Genomic DNA, 20097 nt, shown 5'->3' on the forward strand with positions numbered 1-20097 from the left:
CCCTTTTCTAGGCCTTGTCCCTGGGGCTGAGCATTGCCCTTAATTGCTAAACATCTTGGGGGTCTGATTCCTCCTGTTGGGCTCAAGATCTACGGTGCTTTCGGCAGTCTGTCCTCTTCATCCACGAGCCTCAGTCTTTCCGTCTGCTCTTTGGGAAAGGAGTGCATCACTAGCAAGCGTTATATTTGTGCGGGATTGCATGGCTTTAAGGCGCTTCCTGGATCTGGGGATGTTCCCCTACTGAATTTTTGGATGAAGAGCAGCAGGTTCTTAATCCCTGCTCCACCATAGTTGCTCAGAGACTTTCAAGCCAGAAGCAGAGACAGGAGAGGCTTGTTGGAGCTCAGGAACACTGGCCGTGCAGTAACCCTTACACGCTCCCATGGGAAGTGGAGAAAAAGCACCAGAAGAAGAGCCGCCTCTACCCCCAAAGGGAGGTAACAGCTGAATCTTAAAGACCCCCTTCTGCTTTTAAAGGTAGCCCTCTCCTATCTCTCTGAAGCCAAGACTGATTGCCTACAGTGCGATAATAAATATTAGAAATGGAGGGATTTGGCCATTGCTCTTGACTCTCTCCATGCCTCTCTTCAGTTGGCAACTGATGCATTAAAACATTCAGGTTTCAAGCTTGTGACATTTTGTACTCATTTGAGTTTCAGTCATTCAAAAATGATTGGTAGTTGAGTACAAGATTTTATAAAATAACCTCGTGTTGCACATACAGAAATAATTTCCTCCCCGTGTTTTCTGTATTAACAAAGGCTTCTCCCATCTTCTTCTTCTAAGAATTGCTGGTGGTTGAAAGAAAACCAGTTAAGTTAATCACTTCATTTTAAATGTTCTCCTCCATCCCATTGTCTTGTTCCGCAATTTATTTTTGTTACAATGGAAAGATAAGTCCAACAGGACTCCGCTAAACAGTTCATTTGAAACCTATCACATATTTCATTTTCATAGAGTTAGCTTAAAGTATGTTAATTAGCTGCATGGCCCATCTATGCTTTAGGGTAGAAATGTTCTTACAATTACAGTAATTGCTCAAATTCTTGAACTGAGAAAACAAAGAAAGAGTGAAAGCTATTGAATGAATTGATGTAGACAGTTTCATGATCATTTTAGTACGAGAGCATTTTGATTGGTCGTACATATTCTTTTTGCCATGTGTTGAGAGTATGAGGTAGAAACAGACAAACGGCATGGCATTCATTTTATTTCATTCCTGCAAACAACATGTATAATGGAAGCACAGAGATATCTCAATTAGCAAAAAGGCAGCAGAAATGACATTATTTTTTCTTTCAATGCTGAATGTGGCTGAATTATTTAGTAATATGTGCAATATATATAACTTTAAAGATATTATCCGATATAGTGAGCAAAAAGCCTTTCTGAGTTGCTTTGGGACATGCTCTCAAGTAATGGTTCCTCACATTTCAGCAAATAGCAAACCTGGGTAAGATCTACATAAACACAGGGTCTCCTTTATTGATTTAATTGTCTTTCCTCTTAAAGGCCATTTTTTGTTTCCTGTAAAGAAATATCCTTCTGTAAGGAAGATGTGGTCACTACTTATCATTATCATAGCACTAGAAGGAGCAGAACTGCCAGCCTGGATGTAAGTCAGAGCAGCTGGGCTAATCACTGTTGTCATTTGAGAGGTCTGCAACCTCCTCCTGAAAAGAGGAAGAACTGGGTGCTTTGGACCCAAAAGAAACCCGAGGCCTAGAGAGAGACCCCAGTAGAGATGCTATTTTTTTGATAACTTCGGTAGTCTTTTATTAAACCATTGAGTTTCCAGATCTGATGATGCCAGTGATATTTGTGATTAGAATATAAAATGACAACTCTGCCCGGAGAAATGTACGGGTCTGCTGGAACTGCTGGTCTTACCATGGGTGATGGACTGGCCACCACGTAGGTTCATTCCTTGCTACTGGCGTCTCTGAAGAAGTCAACCTTTTCCAAGACAGGGCAGAGAGGAGGTATACTTTAAATACACGACAAGCATTTCTTTTTAAATCCCTTCGGATTATTCTTGTCTGCACAACACTTGGCTTCCTAAGCCACTTCTATCGCTGAGTGTTGCAGAACTGCTTTTTTATCTGTTGTATTTTCTTTTGCAAATGGTGGCCATGCTATGGACAAGGCACTCTGAGGGTGAGAGAGTCAGTTTTTGTAAATACAGGACTTAGTCCTGCACAAATGGTCTCAGCTTTGGAGTTTCCTCTGCCTGTGGATTTGCCCCACTGCAGGTTTTCCAAACCTTGGCCCTATCTTCTCTTCCAGGGACTCAAAGGAAGCAGATTTTGTGGTGGCATCCACTAGCAGAAATATTCAGATTTCAAACTCACTCTTGCTTCTCTAGGCGTCTTTGGAAACCTCACAGGAAATTAAACTGGAAAAGGCTGGTAGCCTGCAGCATAGAGTTTGTATTCAAATCTCTATTTAGTGATAGGAACTAAAAAATCTTCTAGTGTCAGAACCAGTCCAGTTTCCACCACTGAGAACAGCATGAAATATTACCACTATATATTGGAAATGCTGTAGGTCTTTTGTTTCATACTGATATTTAATTTCTTTTATATCTTAGAATTCACACTATTGATATTGACTCTCACCCCCGCACTTCCCAGTAAGGATAAATGCTAACCCATTTTTTTCTGATTTGGTCATGTGTTTGGGTTCTAGAGAGCTGATATCTGATATTTCAAGTTCTCAATAGTTCAAAATCCTCTTTTGTCATTGTTTTTCTAGTAGATGTGCTTTTGGGGATGTGTGTTTTCAAGAAACTGGGTGACAGGCCTCCAGACACCAGAATCATCAAATTATAAACTAATTTCCTGACAAATGCAAACATTTTTTATTTTCAGAGTCCTAGTCACTTGTCTTCTAGTGCTCTCTCTGCAACTCCATCCAGAACATGAGCACTTGCCTTTCTTTCAGAAAAATGGGAAACTTTCCTCAGTAAAGGTAAGGCTCATTTTTGTGGGAGATGGTCACAAACAGACAGTTGCAAGATCTCTGGGAGTTTGAGATCAATGGGAATTTGGAAAAACAACCCAAAACAAAAAAACACAACCCCAAAACCAATCTCTCCACCCCACTTTGAAAGCACCACCTCTGTGTTTTGGGCACCCTCCATGCTTCCTGTAACTCGTTGAAAACGGCTATCAGTGCAATGAGGAGCTTCTGCTTCGGTTTATGTGTTTTCTTTCTGATTGCTTTTTAGTTTAATGTTGTGGTTTAACCTGGCAGCAGCCAAATACCACGCAGCCGCTCACTCACTCCCCCCACCCCCAGCGGGACGGGGAGAGAATCGGAAGGGTAAGAGTGAGAAAAACTCGTGGGTTGAGATAAAGACAGTTTAATAGGGAAAGAAAAGCTGCGCACGCAAGCAAAGCAAAACAAGGAATTCATTCACCACTTCCCATCGGCAGGCAGGTGCTCAGCCATCGCCAGGAAAGCAGGGCTCCATCACGCGTAACGGTTACTTGGGAAGACAAACGCCATCATTCCGAACGCCCCCCCTCCTTCTTCTTCACCCAGCCTTATATGCTGAGCATGACGTCATATGGTATGGAATAGCCTATTGGCCAGCTGGGCCAGCCGCCCTGGCCACACTCCCTCCCAGCCCCCTGCACACCTGGCAGGGCATGGGAAGATGAAAAGTCCTTGACTAGCGTAAACACTACCTAGCAACAACCAAAACATCAGCGTGTCATCAACATTATTCTCACACTACATCCAAAACACAGCACTATACCAGTTAATAGGAAGAAAATCAACTCCATCCCAGCCAAAACCAGGACAGCATTTGGGACCAGGAAAAGGTTTTGCTGTCAGTGCCAGATTCTTGGCTCACGTGGTTCTCTGCAGCTGTTCTGAGTACAACGGCGCTTTAAAGCCAGCATTATCAATTTTCTGGAATAACCTAAAGCAGCAACAACTTTAATTGCCTCTACAGGTGTTGGAGGGCAACTAAACCAAATACTAGGACATAACTATTTCATAAATCTTCTAACTTACTACTAAACTGGTATGTACCAGTACAGGAGAATAATGACAAGTTCCTGAACTTGTAATAATAAATCTCATCTCCTTGCACCAAACCCAAGAAATAACAATTTTGTTTCAAAAGGTAAGTCATAGTCTGCCTGAGATATACTCTGCCAAATTCCTCCACAGAAATCCATAATATATGACTTCTACTTAAATAAAGCATAATGTCTATTTTTGAGTCATATAAAGTAGATATGACTGAGGCAAATACATATTTTTATTTCTAATAAACAGAGAAGCCAGATAGCCTCTTCCATCCTGACAAACAAAGCCTGAGAAACCTCTCAGCAAATCTGCAACCAAATAAGTAGAAGATTAGTCCAAGAATTTCAAATCTCCTGCTAACCTTGTTGACCATTTACTGGTTGAAGATATTAAATTCTTCATGCTGCATGGGTGGGTGGGATCGGCAAGTTAAAGGGATTATCCCGCAAGTTCACTAACCGTGGAGTGTGATTTGCTCACTTTCCAGTACGTGTGACTCATGTCTAGCAGAGTGGGAGTGAGACAGCAAGAACTGTGATTGCATCTGCAAACAGGAAAAAGCAGTACGTTAAAACATAACACAGGTATTCCCTATATTACTGTTATTATGACTCTGACCTATATGTACCTCAGTTCTTATAAGTAATTAGCAATAGAGGGTTTAATATTAATAAATAATTGAAAATTATCAGCAATTATCACCCTAGGTAGGAAGTAGCTAAAATTGAAAACCTATCCAGTAAGACAAAATAGCGCAGTTTTATGGTTATTCCTAGACAGAAAGGAGCTCTCAAGCTCGTATGTGAAACTTTGTACTGACCAGTAAACATAACATTTTCTTACAAAGTGACACAGAAAGCAGAGGAAATCATGCAGAAATGAAATGAAATCAAGAACTTAGAGTTCTACTGCGGATCTAGCCCCTGCTTAAAGGAACTCTGCTACACCCATGCATAGGCAGTCAGTGACACTTCCACAGAGACTCATCCCGCCTCTGAACATCCAACGGGCCTTGTTCCTCTTCTCTCAACTGTTGCTTCTTCTTCTGTTTCATTTTCTCTTCTTAATAATTAAAACCTTCACCTTTCTTCTTTGTCTTCTGTTTCCCCCAATGTTGAACGAGACACGCCCAGTTCTTTCCTTCCTTAAACTCTGTTTGTGATGCTAGTCTTGACTTGTATCTCTGATATATATATATGCATTTCTCTTTCAATCTTTAGTCTCATCACTGGTCAAGGCAAACTATGTGCGGATGAAGTAAGAAGCAAAAGCAAGATCTGAAATTTCATTTGAACAGGCTGACGTGACTCAATTTCCTTTTGTACTCAAATGAGAAACTAACCTAAAACTTAAGACCTAGATTACAGAGCTGAGTTGAGTGATTTCTTTTTTTTTTAACAGAAGAACGTGAAGATGAGAGGTTAACACACTGAACAGCTTCAACATACAACCTTCAAGGAACATTTTGAAGAAAGACAAAGCAACTCAGAGGTATGAAACATCAGTTGAGAAGTTGGTTTTGACCTCCAGTAGTTTTGCTGTCAGCCAATGGTGCTCTCCCCAAGGTGACAAGAGCATTATCTATGCAACACCTTTGCAGGGTTTTTGCATCACTTTATATCCAAAGAGCTCAGACTGGACTCAACAAGGTAATAGCGTGCACAAAGCTCTTGAACTTATAGCCTGATTCAGCTCTGTCTGGAGTGCTGGCTGTTACATAGCAGCCATTTTAGGAATGCAATTTCTTCATATCTCTTCTGCATTATTATTTGGTGGCTCAAGCTTTGTGGATCACTTCAGGTCCTGTGGAGAGAGCACAAGGCTGCAGGCATTTCCCTGCTTTACCCAGAGGCTGTGGGTGTAGTTTCATGATCACTCTAACCCATCAAAACCATCGGTGTCTGACACCCAGGCTGTTCCCTACCTGTGCGTTTCTGCAGAACCAGCTGATCATTTTGCCATCCAAACACCATTGCTACCGTGTCAGGCAGGAGCCTGTCCTTATGTGGGACTAAGTGATGCTGGAACCACACCTGGTGAGTACCATTATTTACGTAGCTGTTTTCCTTCAGTGCTCTGTCTGCTGGAGCAATTGCACGTTTCTCTTAACCCAAGCCCATGAGTCTATGCAGTCTCCAAAATGGGCATCCCTCCTGTTCTGAATCCCGCTCTAGATGAGATGGTAACTGCTCCCTCAAAGCTTTCAGAGTTTATCCTGAGAATGTCTCGCAGACTGCTGTCTCCACATTCTTGCTCACCCTCACAACCCTTTCTGTTTCTCTCCCTGACTTGTAGCGCCCTTGGTTTTTGAGTCTTTGTATTTATTTACTTCTAATAGTTCTCTTTCACATCTTGTTCTTCCTAATGACTGTACTTAATAACAGGAGAGAAGCCTCTCGGAGGGAACCACTCACATCCACAGCAGAGGATGACTGCATGATGGCCAGAGCAATGCTAGTTCAGCCCTGCTGGAATATTGTTTTTATGTTATTGCCCACAAAACCTGGTGTGTTGTCCTTTCGTGTTTGAGTACTGATGACTCTGACTGCGATCTAGAACTCTAATTGAAAAATAAACTGGGCTAACATTTTTCTGTTTAATTTTTAGTCAAGAAACTGCTTTTTAATGTCTCTGGAAGATCCCTGACTCAATGCTTTCCTCTTTCTAGTGAGCTACATTATACTAATGATATGGTTTGGGGTCAGCATTCATGAGTGCAGGTCAGGCATAATCTTCAAGCGCCACTGGCCTCTGCATGTCTTTTTTTAACAGCAGGAACTCTTAAGTCACTTTTCATATATGTCTGAAGCTTACTTTACTTATAATATTTAAACAGTGAGCAATCTCCTCTGAATCCTTGAAGATCTAATAGCATGTTAGAGTGAAATCTTTTGTTAACTCTGCTAAAGACTTTGTTATTCTGGCATATTTAGCTTAATTATTAAACATAAAACAAGTTCAAGGGAAAAGTGCATTTATAATGAAAAATCCTCTGCTCAGCTGCATATTTCTTCACTTGATCAGTGGCACTTTTTACTTGCTTAGTAGCAAAACCCAATAACTTTTAGTAGTTATACAGCTCAGGGAATCACTGTCCATCTGAGCTTTAAGGCTGACCAAATTGTGGGCAAAAGTATTCCTGACAGGTGGGTCTGTCCTACATGTCTGAGCACAATGATGGTCTCTGACAGCTCAGCAGCTTCTCAGCAGTTCTCTCTGCATGAACAAAATAGTATTAGATGTTGAACGTATGTGATTGCTATCGCAGTGAAGCAAGAAAAAAGGCTTGTGCCTTCCTGTATGTGGGCTGAGAAAACCCTCAACCGTTCTGGGTCAAACAGTAACACCAAAGGCTCTTTTTTTCACGCTAGCTATATATGCCATATGCTACGGATGAGTGAAGTTGTAAAGAAGATAGTGGAAGTCACAGAAATAAGAGATTATAAGGTACAATTTAAGTATTTTATTTCTATAAATAGTGAAAAAACATAATCTATTTCTGAGTAATATAAAATGTTGGCATCTAGCCTGTAAATATGCTATTTATAACAACAAAAAGATTGTACCTTCTTAAAGCCAGTTTGAAATATTAATAATATACACTGGAAAATGAATTTGTGTCAAGAGCAGAAAGACATCTTCTTAAAGCTCGTAAAACTTTTTGTATACCAAAGTTTCTGGGAAAGCAAATTTCTCATGCCGGCCTCAGGAATATTAGGCGGGTATATAATTTTAACCATTTAAATGCTTCTAAGATCATGCATTTTAAAAGGGAGTGAACAGAAAGTCTTGGACACAACACTGCAATGGCCTTCTAAAGATGCTTTACCTGATGCTTCATAAGTAAGGAGTTTCTCTGAAAATGTTTTGCAGTTGCAGTCTATCATTTTACAGATGAGTGCAACAGAATTAAGAATTGCCAATTAAAGCAAGTTTACTGATTTCAAACTTCAAAGGAATCAGAGAGAGAAGATGCTGCTTTTTTAAGAGACCATTTTTCAGCTCTTACTTTGTTCTTTTGAAGCTCTTTGTAAGGTAAGGACAGATTTCATTAGCAAAGTATGCATGTATCCTGCATGCTATCCCCATATACTTGTACAGAAATCTGTATGCAAGCCCAAACAACTGAACAGTCCACATCTTGCCTTAAGTCTAACAAGAATGCAGCTGTATGTGGCTATGTTCAACAAGTGCCAATAGGATTATATGGTTCAGAAGATTGTTCCTAAATTAATTCTTAGCTTTTCTTCACTTTTTGTAGTAGAGTAGCTCAGGTGAAATTCTGTAGCAAAAAGACTTGGAGCTGAAGCAAGAAGAAATTGAATTTTCATCTGCAGATCTTTATTTTCAGTGTACTCTATGCATCTAGAAACTGAACCTGTTGCTGCCTTATGGGTGTCCTGCACCCGTCCAGCAAGATGCTAAAAAGATGAGTCAAGTGTCTTCATAAAGTATTCAGAAATTATAGGTACAACCTCTTCACATTTCAGTATTTTTCCCACCTTCAATTTTAGCTTTATAACATGAGTGCAGATTAAACTTGTATAAATTATAGACAGTGTCTTGGCTATTTCAAATGGCTGAATCCAGAGGCAAATAATTGAAAAAAAATCCTAGAATGCAGGTTAGTAAATTAAAAACTCATTCATAATTACATAAAATGTGGTTTTAACACTGAGAGGCTTATTGCTGTCATATACAGCATGACCACAGTTATAAGGTTGTATACTACATGGGATAACACCATTTCAAACACAATTCAGTAAAATGTCCCTTCGTGAATCTGTGATATTCCGCAGTTAACAATAAAGGAAGCAACAAAGAAAATATGTCTATTTTAAAAATTCCCATTTTTCACTTTCAGTAACCTTCGAAAGAGGAGCTTAGGAAGATGCCTAACAGCAGCGTAACCCAGCAGAACCATTCCTCCAACGAGACGCTGCCAGAAACCTCAGAGAGGCTCCGCAACATTCTCATAGCCCTGTACATCATCGATCTGGCTGGTGGCACTCTCGGGGTCATCATGATGTCCCATCGGTTGTTTCAAAGGAGATCGCAATCTGTGATGACCATTATCATCATCAGCCTCCTGGTGCTGCACGCCTTTATGCTACTCAGCATCCCCTTCCGCCTCAGCTATTACATTTTACAGGAATGGAAATTTGGGAGGTTCGCCTGCAAGCTAGCAAGCGCCATCATCTACCTCCACATGTACACCACCTTTGCGTTTTACGTGGCTATCATCCTAATACGCCTCTTCCGACTCGAGTTTAGGACGTGCTACACGACAACCTGGGTGGCTGCTGTCTGGCTGGTGGGAGCGCTGGTGATCACACCCGTTCTTCTCTCGTACTATGGCACCTCTAAGACGTACCACTCCTCCGAATGCTTTCAGTTCCACAAGGAGATACAAGAGGAGCCCATGGTGATTATAAACTACTGTTTGGCTGGGATTTTGGTGGCAGTTTGTGCTGTGCTCACTGTAATCCAGTTGTCTGTGATCTGTAGGCTGGCTGTGAAATACTGGCCTGACATCAACTCCCATGTGGAATTCAGGGCTCAGGCAAAGAGTTTCTTCTTCATCTTGGTAACATTAGTGTGCTTTATGCCTCATCACGTATTCAGAGTATATTACATCCAAAACTGCCACCTGGATAAAGACCATAAACTACTCCCATACAACGAAATTTTTTTAGCTTTAACAACAATGTGCTGCTTGGATATGCTGTGCTTCATAGCAGGAATAGTCCACTGAACTGTGAACTACCAGGAAATCCAGCTGCAGTGTGTCAATACCGGCTTTTCGCAGAAATAAAACTGTGTTGGGATTTTGCTGAGCTAGTGAGACTGCTGAGTTTTTGGCATGGCTGTATAGGTCTGTAGCGTTGTTTGGCTTTGCAGACCAGTAAGATCCATCTTTCAGAAGCTACTGGTTTTTATCCTCTCTTTTGAAGACACGAGTCTTACACTAGTCTTTGACCTAAGAGTCATGCCCTGAAGCTTCATTAAGATTTTCCTTAGCTGTCCCTCTCTAACAATTACAGCACGAGTATCCATTCCTTTCTATTTTTTCCTCAGTGTCTCAGTAACAACAACCTAATGTGGCCAATAAGTTGTCCACTCTGAAGGTCTAACAACTTCTTCTGGCAACTGTGATACTGAAGGGAAGAGAGGGAAGAAAGAAATTCCTTTACAGGATTTTCGTACTAGTGATTTTAGATAGCAAAGACATAAACTCTATTCAAATAAAAGGAATTCAAGTCATGAAAAGGGTATGAATGAAACATTGTAGTAGCATATTTCAGCAGAATCCTTCTTTTCTTCACTTATACAAAGTGTATATGAAATTAAATTATATGAAAACACTTATCATTCTCACAACTTCGCCTTTACTTGCTTCATTCCAAAACCACAAGCAGCTCACTGAATCGTGGTAATTACATATTTAGAGTGAGTGAGAGCGGAACAGGCCACAGATTTCAAAACTTCTGCCTTATGGCACTCTCCCATCAAGACTGGATCTGTGGCTGTTATCCCTTAGGTCCATTGTAGCCAAAGAAATACAAGTTAGTGTGGTCCCATAACTGGATCTGGAATTCGAATCGAGGGGTCTGGTCCTTTATTGAAGGATCAGCCACTTTCTAGGAGAGGGAAATATTTTATCAGCCTTCAGAAAACCTTTGATGTCTGGTAACTTTCAGTTGCCTGTTGATTTATTATCAGATGCCATATTTTTTCCATTTACACATATAACAAAGCAGAACTAGAATAAACTAACTGAACTGTGTTTAATCAGTTCAACATATGCTTATGTATATGTATACAAACTTGTGCTGGAGTATATATTTTCTCCATTAGATGGATTATATTCTTTGGGAACCACATCCGTTCTGGGAATCTCTGTTTTATCTTCATTATGTAAAAGTTTTTTTCATGATTGCATTCTGCCTGTTCTGTTCAGTGCGGAAGGTCTCTAACCGTTCTGCTGAAGGCCCCACTGTCATTTGCTGCATCCCAACAGCTTGAGGCCAGATTTCTCCCACCCCAGACTCCCAGGAGTCACACAAGGGTAAGCTTCCTCCTTCATAGCCGCATAAGTTGCCATAATTTTTAGTCAGGCAATCTTTGCTACAGAAGTGCTATGATCCCTGAATTCAAACAGGTCAAAAGTTGATTTGGGAGGGTTAAAAAGTTACACCTATAAAGTAGTGCTAGTGATGCCTCAGATTGATGGCATTTCTTTGAAAGAAAGAGTTTACACCTACTTTGTCAATCCTGAATAAATGTTTTTGCCTTTACTTTTCCATAAAAAAACTTTGTTGAAAACTCCCGACAGTTCCAGGATCCTTTCTGCCTCTTTGAAAAAGTGGGAGGTGTCCAGGGGACCAGCAACAAATCCTGAAATCTTCTGAAAATCCTGCTCTTACGGCTTCCTCTAGTGTTACCAGGTCCACTCTGTTCATACAATACAGTCTGCCCAGCCCATGATTTTCAAAGACGGCAGCTAGAGATATAACACAATATAACAGAGATGAAATGCAAAGGGACAGATTCTAAAATAGGTGAATAGCTCCCAAACCAGCAGCTTTTCAAATCCTTCTCCAGACAGGACGTAGCATATGTAACTGATAAGAGAGCCAGGGCCCCTCAAGGTGAAAAAGCTTAAATCAAGCTCAGGTACTTCAGGAGAGTTTTGAGGAAAATAAGGCAAGAGACAGGGCCTGCAGAGAAGCCATTTGCACCTCTGCCACCAGAAAGAGTTGGGGTAAGTTGGATCTACCGAAATCTTTCAGAAAACTGGCAAAGCTCCAGGTGGGGCAAAAAGTACCTTGTTTTTCCCTTCCGGTTACTGGACTCCTGTGGTTAAATAAAAAATCTGTTACTTGAAGAAGTGTCCTGTGTCACTGCCTATTCTCACTGACCAGTGTTTCCAAGATGACTTACGTGGTAAAGATCAGAGTCATCTGGTGTTGCTTGTGAGTCTGTTGATAATCTAGCAGTCCAGCATAATGGTGTGCGAGTTTGGGAGAGGAGAAGGAAAATTACGTCCATGTCCTTAGCTATGGTAGAAAATCGTGCCTTGGTGGCTTTGCCCTTGGCTTTTGCCTGACTTTTTTTACCTGTGCCTGGCTGTGTGCCTTGCTGAAATAACCCTGACCCACTGAATTGACTTCTTGGAGTGATGCTGAAGCTGTGTTGCCCTTCACAGTTATCTGGTAACCACTGACTACTGGCTGTCACTGGACCTGCTCTGCTTGCCTTGCTTGGGTACCATGTGTGCTGATTTTGGCTGGGATAGAGTTAATTTTCTTCATAGTAGCTGGTATGGGGCTATGATTTGGATTTGTGCTGTAAACAGTGTTGATAACACAGGGATGTTTTAGTTCCTGCTGAGCAGTGCTTACACAGAGCCAAGGCCTTTGCTGCTTCTCACCCCACCCCACAAGCGGGTAGGCTGGGGGTGCACAAGAAGCTGGAAGGGGACACAGCCGGGAGAGTTGACCCCAACTGATCAAAGGGATATCCCATACCATATGATGTCATGCTCAGCTTATAAAGCTGGGGGAAGAAGGAAGAGGGGGACGTTTGGAGCGATGGCGTTTGTCTTCCCAAGTAACCGTTATGCGTGATGGAGCCCTGCTTTCCTGGGGATGGCTGAACACCTGCCTGCCGATGGGAAGTAGTGAATGAATTCCTTGTTTTGCTTTGCTTGTGCACACGGCTTTTGCTTTCCCTATTAAACTGTTTTTATCTCAACCCACGAGTTTTCTCACTTTTACTCTTCTGATTCTCTCCCCCTGGGGAGGAGTGAGCGAGCAGCTGTGTGGTGCTTAGTTGCCAGCTGGGGTTAAACCACCGCTCCATGGGATTGCACGCTACACTGGGTCTGATTGGGATGGAGTGAACTTTCTTCATAGCAGCCCATACAGTGCTGTGTTCTGGATTTGTGGCTAAAACAGTGCTAATAACACACAGTGTTTTGACTACTGCTTGATGCTTGCACAACATCAAGGCTTTCTCTCTTTCTCACTCTGCCCTGCAGTGAATCGGCTGGGGGTGGGCAAGACTTTGGGAGGGGACACAGGCGGCCAAAGGGATATTCCATACCATAAGATGTTGTGCTCAGCAATGCAAACTGAGGTAGAAGAAGAAGAAGGGAGGGCATTGACTTCTTTGGTGGCAGTTGCTCAGAGACTGGCTGGACATCGATCTACTTGTGGGAGATGATAAGTAATTTCCTGCTTGTTTTTTGCTTTTTTCTCTTTCCTTCACCTACTAAACTGTCTATGTCTCAACTTATGAATTTTGCTTTTGTTCTTCCTATTCTCTGCCCCGTTCAGCTGGGGGTGGAGGGACTGAGAGACCAGTTGTGTGAGTGCTTAGCTGCTGGCCGGGGTCAGCCCACCACACACCCCTTGTCAGTGAGACCCCTGCCCCCCGTTGCCAGAAAATTGCAGGTAGCTGAAATTTGCGTCTGTGGTGTTTCTTCCTTGCAACCACAGCCAAACAACCTGCAATGATGGAAAGTATGGAAAGTGAAGTGCAGCTTATGCTTCACCTTCTTCTCACAGTTATTAAAAACTACAACAGTTTTTGCACCAAGGCTTCAGGTAGAACTTCATTCTAGTGCTTGCTGTATCATTCAGGTCGTACCTCATCCCCATTCCTTCTTCCACCCAACAGTCACTTTCTTTAACCCTACCCATGAACCACACTCCTCTCTGCTTCTTGGCCTTCACCACTCATCTATCTTTCCTGCATTTTATTCTAAGCTTCTTTTTCTTATGCTTGACCATTTTCTCTGTACCTTCTCTCACTGACTAGGGCTCAGTCATGTGAGGTCAAACCATTCACTGGTCTCAGTATGGTCCTCTTAATTCAGAGGATAATGGATTGAGGGTTGATCCCAGTGGTGTTACATCTAAGACTCACATTAAAGTGATAGAGATAAGCTGTATTCAATACTGTTGTGGTTTAATCTGGCAGGCAGCCAAATACCACGCAGCCGCTCGCTCACTCCCCTCGCCCCCACAGTGGGACGGGGAGAGAATCGGAAGGGTAGGAGTGAGAAAAACTCGTGGGTTGAGATAAAGACAGTTTAATAGAACAGAAGAGGGAAAATAATAATAATAATAATGATAGAATATACAAAATGAGTGATACACAATGCAATTGCTCACCACCCACGCTGACCGATAACCGAGTAGCGATCGGTACTTCCTGGATCACGCCTACCGTTCATATACTGAGCATGACGTCACATGGTATGGAATACCCCATTAGCCAGCTGGGCTGGCTGTCCTGATTATGTTCCCTCCCATCTCGTGTACCTAGCTCAGTCAGTAGGCATGGGAGCTGTCCTTGGACTAGGAGGGCACTTAGCAACAACTGAAAACATCAGTGTGTTATCAACATTCTCCTCATACTAAATCCAAAACACAGCACTAGGAAGAGATTTAACCCTATCCCAGCCAAAACCAGGACAAATACCCAGTCCCCTGCTAAAATCTGGACGCACTCTAAAAACTGGTTAAAATAGAAAGTTATCACTCTCCAGGAGGATAATCTGAGAAGCAAATTCTGAAAGGGCAATGATATTGAGCTCAGATTGTAGGATACTATTCTTACTATGAATTATGTAATGACACATCCCCTGGAAAAGAGTTCAAAATGGTTGGTTTGAATGCCATCTGCATGATCCAAGTAATTCTGGAGATAATTATACACATTAGTAATTGCTTTCATGTTAACTGAATATATAAAATTGTAAACCATTTAGTTATCCCATTCATTTTTAATGCCATCAAGTGAACACTGGAAAAATCCCCAGACATTCTGAGGGAAAGAATATCACACTGCTAAATGTATCTTTCGTTGTTGTTCTCTGCATGAAGTTCTACATAAAAAGAGCAGGCAAACAAACCAAAACCAAAATCCCATTTGTACTCCTGACTTCCTAAGCTAGTTTGATAACAGAAAGCTATAGGTGGAGCAAGAGGATTCTTACCGTCAAAAACTGGAGTGCTCACTGCTGTCACAACTACGGTGCTGCTATAGATGGTCTGTTTCTACCTAACTCAGGCATATCCTTTTCAATAGTGCTGAGGGTGATGTGAGCCCACTCACAGGCAAACTGCACAAGGGGCATATCTTTTTTAATTCATATCGTCTAGTATCCAGAACGGCAATGCTTAAATGGAAAAAAGTCTGCATTTCCTTCTGATGCATCTGTTCCTTCCGCCTGCTTATAGAGAAAGGTCATATTGATGATGCTGTCAGATGGGCATGCCCCTCACTGTAAGCAAGCAGAAGGAACAGATGCGTTAGGAGGAAACAAAGGCACACTCCCCCTCCCTTTTTTTTTCTTCTCCATTCAAGCACTGGCATTCTGAGCACTAACAGGTTTTGGTGGGGAAAAAGAAAGGGTGATCAAGTAATGCTATTTGCCTCAGATGGCTAAGCTGCCCAACCCATACATAGCAGGAAGCTCATTACAATTTACAGTCCCCATTCTCCTGTATGCAATAGCTGAAGATAATTTCCTCTGCAGTTACAGAAGTATGAACTAAAGAAAGTGATCTGTAAGGGGAGAATGGTGTGGGGATGGCACACCTGCAGAGTGTGCATGGGATACAGACAGATCAACTTTGTCTCCATGAATAATGAAATTGTTCACTTCACATACTTTGCCCAGAATTCAGGGTTAAAGCTGTAATGTGTCTCGTATTTTCACTGTTTGAGCCTGAATCCCTTGTCCTGGCTATCCAGATACCCTAAGTTTCAGGGTGGCTCTTTGTTACGAAGGGGTCAGTCCCCAAGCCTAGGATACACATGCATCAGGGTGTCCTTGTTGTGAACAGCAGTTTTCACGACTCTCTATTTTTTCCATTGCAATCCTAAACATAAAAACACACTACAGTTCCTGCCTTTTATCACATACACTCCAGTTTGGGGTTTTGAGTGCCACCATGAGCCACGGAGCAGCTATTTGGCATACAGAGCAGAACCACATGTGGGTAAACTTACAAAAGGAGTTTTGTGTTGAAATTACTTTATCCGTAAGCGCAAGGATGAAAAAATTGCAGAAAAGCTACAGGAGGGCAGCGTTTATAGCAATGATTGTTACACAGAGAATAAATATCAGACAAAACTAAACCCACAGAAACATGAAAAAAGAATTTAAAAAAAACCAACAAAGATACAAATGGCCAGCAAAACCCACAATTTCTTCATGTCTTTTTTACTACATTGTTTTCAGCTGTTGGTGAGGAGCCGCATACTAAATCCATGGTAAGTCATGACCATCTGTTGTCACACAAACGGTGTGACATAAATTGTACAGAGATATTTTGTTCATCAGCTGACAACTTTGTGACCAGACTGACACTCAAAGGGCAGGAACCATAGCTCAGGAGGAAGATGCTGACGTTGTACAAGATGAAAGAGCTGCATCACAGAAACCATACAATGTAATGGCAAGTTAATAGCAAAAAATGTAATTTCTAAATGCTGTCACTGATGAGTGCAATTGCTCATGGTCATCTACTCCCTGTCATTATCTTAACAGAATGACAGGCAAGACAAGGAGCTGCCAATGAACTGCTTCATCTATTCCTCAGTTCTAAGAAGATTTCTTGTGTTGAACAGACAGAGAATACAAACTCTTGGGAGTTCTAGGGAAGAAAGAGAAAAAGCCTGACAGCACAAAATCAGGTGCACTGAGCAACCCCATTTCTGAATCCTTAGACTCCACAGCTTCTACCTGGACTCTTGAAAGGGTTCATATTTTCATCCATCCAGTATGCTTCCAACCAGTCTCAGGAACATCTCTCCAAAAGGATGTGAAGTCTTCAGCAAATACATTCATTGTGCACTCAGTGAAACCAGCTCCTTGGTAGCCTTGTTCTTCTTCTTTGTGCTTCTTAGCTGTCTCTCCCCACTTTAGACACTCAGGCGCACCCCTCAGGTCCCAGTTTCTGACCCACTTTGGACTGAGAGGGCATCCCTGCCTGCAGAGGCTCTCCTGCTTCAAGTAGATGTATCTGATCATTTATGGAAAACCACACAGGAGCACTGAGGTACATGTAGAATCCTACAAGCCTGTGAATGTCGCTTGTGAAGCACCAGACTTGCACAAAGCAGAAGAGGGGAAAGTTGGGCTCCAGACGAAGTAATTTTCTCTCTGCCAAGGAAAGATGTGATGGCGGTTCTCCGTGTTCTGCCTTAGTGCTAACAAGAAAGTAGCTGCCTGCTTTTAGGTCCTGGCAAGCGAGGAGGGAAGTGATGAATGTTTCAGAGGAAAAAAGGCTGCAGGAGACAGACTAGAAAACATTTGCCTTGCATGCCGGTTCTTTCATTCATGATTTCTCTTGAATACTTGGGAAGGCTGATCTGTGTAACCCAAGGCATGCTATCGTCACATAAAACACAGTGTAAGTTGTAAGACTCCATGGCAATAAATTGCATTAATCTATCAAACAAGAAAATAAAAAACCACTATGATAAGGTAAAGCCTTTATATGATATTAAACAACAGCATAAAAATACATGCTGCTTTCATTTCATGCTCTGCTTGGCAGAAGTATCATACGCTAAGTAAATCCAGTGACACATCTGTCAGTACGCCACTAATGTTTACTCAAAGATGTGATAAACAATCCTTCAGCCATATTTTTTAATAAAACCTCTTCCTATAGCAATTCTTCCTCTTTCATCTTCATATCCTCTCTCTGTGGAAACCCCCTCTAAAATTTTGCAATCTGAAAACCAGCAGATTCTTGTGAAAAGGCTACCCACTGGAAAAAAACTTCCTCCCCCCAAAATTATAAAAGCAAATGGAAATAAAGGGGAATCTTCACAAGCTCCATGCTTTATTTTCTCCCTGGCATTGTCATACCACCCTCTTTTCCCAAAGCTTAACCTAACCAGGTGACTGCCTGTGTATTGTGGAAGGAGCAAATGAAGAAACGAATTCAGGAAGAGACTTTTCCGCAATGAGGAACACCAAGATGACTCATCTGCTGCTCCTGGTGTCTCTCTCACTGTCCTCTGGCTCTGCTGTGGAAGCACAAAATGTCAGTGCACAGGCTGGTGGAGCCTGTCCCATAAACAGGCTGTGCAACATCAGTCACCAGGCACTCTCCTGCTTTAGCTCTGCTGCTACCCTCTACAGTTACCCTAAAACGTTTCTATCTGTAAAAAGGCACTTTTCCTGATTACTAACAATCTTTCTTCCTAACTCCTAGAACTCTTCAAAGGAGAAATACATTTTCTGGCTCTTGAAAACTGCCAGTCTTTTTTATCTCAAACTTCCCCTTTCCCTTGAAATTTTACCCTCTAACTCTCCCTGAGAAGAGTAACATCAGCTACTGGATTAGTTACAACTTTCTAAAATTTAGGCAACACATAAGCTGGTGAACAAAATATCTCTGTACAATTTATGTCACCTCTTTTGCATGACAGCAGGTGGTCACAACTTATGACTTACCACGGATTTAGTGCATGGCTCCTCAGCAATAGCTGAATGAAGAGCTCTTCGCCAGTAGCTCTTACTCCCCTTTAAGAAAGGAGCAGTTTGGTATTATATGGCACGCGGTTCATCTCCTCATTGTCTGTTTTCATCTGTTTAGTGAAATACCTTTTTTATGTTTGTGGATGGGAAAACTAACTCACTGAGCATCAGAAAGTTCAGTGTAATTTTTCCAGGTTTCTAGACTTGAGCTAGTCTGTTATTGATGACCCTAACGCTTGACTTATTTGACTTGTTGCCAGACAAGTTCTGGCACGATGAATCTAGAGAAGTAAGGTTTGAGAACCACTGACTTAAACCAAAGTTATGCTGTGATCACAGTCACTTTCCAGAAGATTTAAACAGCTTCAAACCTTATTTAGGTAACAAAAACTCATACAAAGCTGGTGTCTGCCCACAGATGGGGCATCTGCAGTTCAAGAAGGTTCCCACCATGCAATCACTTCACCTCGATAGCCTTGTTCTAAGACCCATATCATATACATGGCATGGACACAGCCTTCTGATTCACAAGACAGTCTTTGTGCCGAAGCAGGGACTTTTTGTTGAAATATCTGAGCAGTGTTGATGGCGGCTTCCTCTGACAGCACACTCTATATAAATATGAGAATCATTTACGAAATAATCTCACAACAGCAGTATCTGCGTGTGAAGCATTAGAGCAAGATTAGAACCATGTAAAGGAAATGAAGGAACTCTGAGAAGTCTGCAAAACTGAGACAGCAACAGCAAAATCTTAGGTTTTATAAAAGAAACAGCTCAATTGCAAAACTCAGGCCATTATAAGTCAAGACAAAACAATGCAAGGGAGAATGGGAGAGGAAGGAAATGTGTAACTCATAATGATTTGCTTATTTATTATTTAAAATGACAAAGAAGTTAAAGGAGTGTAAGAGAGAGAGATAAAATACAAAGAAACAAAAGAGGCAGCTCAAAAAGATGTCTCTGAAGTAAGCTAACAAAATTTGATGGGTCAAAGAAAAGCAACCATTGCTGGCTGATAAAGAGAGGTGGCTGAAATAAGCAGGAACACAGAGTAGTGGTGAGGATGAAATGCTAGGGAAAAATGAAAAGCATTTTTAGGAGAGTCTTAGTAGACCAAAATCATGGATTGCACTCGCAGAAGTTGAATTGCTCTCTGAATCAGAATATCTCTATTATTAAGTATAAGAATACCTAATTCCATTCATTTTCTTCTAGAATTATTCTTTTACTACTGCTTACAGAGCTTGAAAAGGAATTCAGTTAAAAAGAAGTGCTCTTTTGTTGTTATCAGATGGAATAAAATCTGTTTAATCAGATCCTGTCTGATCAGACAGAATAATAATCTAACAAGAAAGCAATACATCCTCTACACTTATTTCTGCGGTGGCTAGCTCCTCAGGAAATAGCTCCTGGGAAAAAGCTCTCAGCTCACCTCTGTTCCTCAGGAAATAGCTCCTGGGAAAAAGCTCTCAGCTCACCTCTGTTCCTGCACACCCACACTGCATGAGCCAGCGGGAGTCTGGTCAAAGCATCCTGGC

The 20097-nt window shown here is 41.7% G+C and overlaps 1 protein-coding gene across 2 annotated transcripts; it reads left to right on the forward strand.

Moving 5' to 3' along the window:
• Window positions 1-5458: 5458 nt before the first annotated feature.
• Window positions 5459-10307, forward strand: LOC142078278 (putative G-protein coupled receptor 141). Of its 2 annotated transcripts, XM_075140735.1 has the most exons (3): window positions 5459-5535; window positions 5985-6080; window positions 8924-10307. In XM_075140735.1, the coding sequence occupies exons 2-3, from the start codon at window positions 6063-6065 to the stop codon at window positions 9797-9799; spliced, it is 894 nt and encodes a 297-aa protein (XP_074996836.1). In that variant the 5' UTR covers window positions 5459-5535; window positions 5985-6062; the 3' UTR covers window positions 9800-10307. The 2 variants fall into 2 exon arrangements, with proteins under 2 accessions (XP_074996836.1, XP_074996837.1); XM_075140736.1 differs by lacking the exons at window positions 5459-5535; window positions 5985-6080 and adding an exon at window positions 7389-7491 and having other exon boundaries at window positions 8909-10307.
• The last annotated feature ends 9790 nt before the right edge of the window (window positions 10308-20097 follow it).

Source organism: Calonectris borealis, chromosome 2, assembly GCF_964195595.1.
Source record: "Calonectris borealis chromosome 2, bCalBor7.hap1.2, whole genome shotgun sequence".
NCBI lineage: Eukaryota > Metazoa > Chordata > Aves > Procellariiformes > Procellariidae > Calonectris > Calonectris borealis.